Below are 2,951 nucleotides of genomic sequence, written 5' to 3'. Positions count from 1 at the left end.
TTTTAGTTTTAGATTAGTTTTGCTTGGAAAAGAGGGATGACGGGATTAACGGTACATTTTTGTAAAAAAAAATATTTTTGATCAGTAAGAACAATGGATTCTATTGTATTTCGTATGGATGAAGAATACATTGGCAATGCAATGCGTTCAGCTCAATACCAGAAATACTAGAAGAATATTTTCATTTTTGTTTGTATACTAAAAAAAACTAGAAGAAACTAAAAGAAACTAAATACATATTAAATGAAACTAAGTATACTAAAATTGGTGTCTACCCCCTAGGTCTTATTTGTCCCATATAAAATAAATAAATTTGTTCAACCAATAAATGTCGATTTTCTAGTTTAAAGAATATAGATTCTCAATTACTTCAATGCTTGAATACAAAATAACAGTTCAAATAATGACAAACGAAAATTTCCATTGTTTACCCTATGAATTTTACAGTTATGTAAACTCTTTGTCGCCAACTCATCGTTTTATATTTTGAACCTCCTTACTATACATTTACTGCCTATCAATTATATTGTCAAATCATATGAAAGGTCTGAATAAAGTATGAATTTTTGAATAGAGTATTGGACTTTGTGTACGAGCAGTTGACTCTCACTGTTCATGTGAGCATTCTGACCTAATCCTTTCTGATTAGCGCTGTTCATATATTGACTAAGAAAGTTGCCAACGAATCATTTGTTCAAAGTTCGGTAGCCTACATTTTACATGGGCGAACAATCAAGAAAAAACAATGTTTGAATGACCGTGTATTTTTCATGATTTACAGTGAATGATCATTTTCTTGTTTTACATCATCCACGGAATGAAATTTGGGTGTGTTACAAACACCAAAAACAATATCAATTTTCGGAATTTTCGAGAATTATTATTCGATTGGTTTTACTTTCCAAAGAAACAATGCATGAAACAACGAGAATTTTTTTTGTTCAAGTAATATTATGTCTGTAATTTCAGATAAGTTAGGTATGTGAAAAAATGCTTTTTTGGCTTATGGTTTGAAACAATGAAAATTTTTATTTTTACTCTCAGTTTATAATTTGCTCCTCCGATATAAGATAAAATAAAATCAATTATGAAAAAATGGAGGCCGTTTTAAGAAAAACTCGGGATATTGAGTGCGTTAAATTGCATTATTGATCATCATAACCCAGTTGATGAACAACAACCGGTTCATGTGGACCATCTGCGCCCTTTAACTTGCAAATTGTTGTGTGTATATCGATGCAAACTCTCTGAATAAACTCTTTTGCAATATTCGACATTTCTCTGTAAAAGAAATAAAATTAAATGATTATGATATCATAATAACATGATTATGTCATACGGATTGTTATCGCAGCGTTGCCTTAACTCATCTCCAATTTGTTCAAGTGCGCCAATATCACTGAAATTCAAAATAAAGATTGAATATTTGTTAAAAGTCGATTGGAAAAATCACCAACGAACTCAAAAGCTAAACGCATGAAAAAGTGGTCCGGATAAACTGCATCGAAATCATCTATTACACTATTCACTCGTTGAATAATGGGATTTAAGAAAGAAAAAAAACCTCTGAAATGAAATTTAATTTGAAATTGAGTCCTTTTGATAAGTGGCAATGTTTTTCTTCAAATATGAATTTACTCGTCTTGAGGATTCACTGGGGATCCATTAAATCTTTTGAACACTTTTGAATAGTCTTGAATTTTCATGCCACAGCATCTGAAAGTGTTGAAATCGACAAACTAAATAGGTACAACGATTAAAAATCAATATGTCCGGGTTCACCTTTCCATCCATTTAGTGCCATTGTATTCGCTTGCAGCTTTACCAATATTTTCAATTCCAATGTCTGTTGTCATCTCTCTAATCATTCCACTTAAGGATGATACTGGGAAAAAAGGCTGTGAAGCCGATATGACGTTCTTACCTAAAAATTGTTAAACGTTTTAAAACACAAAAATGTCCTTGAATCGAAACCAGCGGGAACCTCATCTTACTTTTATGTTTACCATTACGGGAGCTGCCAGGCGAAGCACAGATCTCCTATTAAACAGATCATTTTTGTGCATAATAAAATATGTTTATCTATAAATTAATTCAAATTAAGAGTGCGATTTTCTGAACGCTAAAAATGTATTTAAATTATTGCTGGACGGACAGACAAAATTGACTTTTTTTCGAACACGTACGTCTATTTCTGATTCTAATTTGAAAGCTCTTGAAAATGCTTTACAATTGTAATCCATGGACTTTATGACATTTTAAATAATTTCCCAAATTAATAGACCCTACTACAAATATCGAACAATATTCTAAGCTAACTCTTTACTCACCAAAGTAATAAAACACAAAACAATGAATAATTTCATCTTTAAATTCAAAACACTTTTTCGTTATTATCACATTTTTGCTGGTATACTACAATTTATATTCAAAAACCAGCATTGTAAATTTACAGTATTTGTTGAATATGAAATATTTTAAATTTTTCTTTTTAAATTTTGGGTTCATCAAATAGATTATTAAATTGCACGTGCGAAGCAATATATTGACTTAGCTTCTAAAACAAATACACAACTCATACGAATACTAGAAACTTGGGACTAGGTTTAAATAATTGTACCAAAAATGTACTTAATTGTACCGCTAGGGGACATTCGTAGCAATTCTAGTAAGCTAGTTTTATTTACGTATTCGCTAATCGCTTACTAGTATTACTAGTGAGTACACTAGTGCTGCTAGTAGCTGCTAGTTTTTCTAGTGTTTTGAAATTACCTAGACGTATCGTATGATACATAAAAGAAAGGTGACCGGTCATATTTTCCCCGGTCACAATTTCCCCCATACAAATCGAATGGAGAATTTATGTCCAAAATATCAAAGAAAATAATTCCTTATAAAATTTGATCATATTTTCCCCAAGAAAAATATTTTATATTCGGGAAATTATGGCC

General features: G+C 30.9%; 1 protein-coding gene across 1 annotated transcript; it reads right to left on the bottom strand.

Moving 5' to 3' along the window:
- Positions 1–1,003: 1,003 nt before the first annotated feature.
- Positions 1,004–2,374, bottom strand: LOC116350156. Its single transcript, XM_031781892.1, has 7 exons — positions 2,331–2,374; positions 1,995–2,040; positions 1,783–1,924; positions 1,639–1,716; positions 1,462–1,566; positions 1,340–1,399; positions 1,004–1,281 (listed from the first exon to the last, which is right to left on the bottom strand). The coding sequence occupies exons 1-7, from the start codon at positions 2,364–2,366 to the stop codon at positions 1,146–1,148; spliced, it is 603 nt and encodes a 200-aa protein (XP_031637752.1). The 5' UTR covers positions 2,367–2,374; the 3' UTR covers positions 1,004–1,145.
- Positions 2,375–2,951: the final 577 nt, after the last annotated feature.

This window comes from Contarinia nasturtii, unplaced genomic scaffold, assembly GCF_009176525.2.
Source record: "Contarinia nasturtii isolate CC-2019 unplaced genomic scaffold, AAFC_CNas_1.1 Cnas_scaffold_3758, whole genome shotgun sequence".
NCBI lineage: Eukaryota > Metazoa > Arthropoda > Insecta > Diptera > Cecidomyiidae > Contarinia > Contarinia nasturtii.
This window is presented reverse-complemented; position numbering and strand designations above follow the sequence as displayed.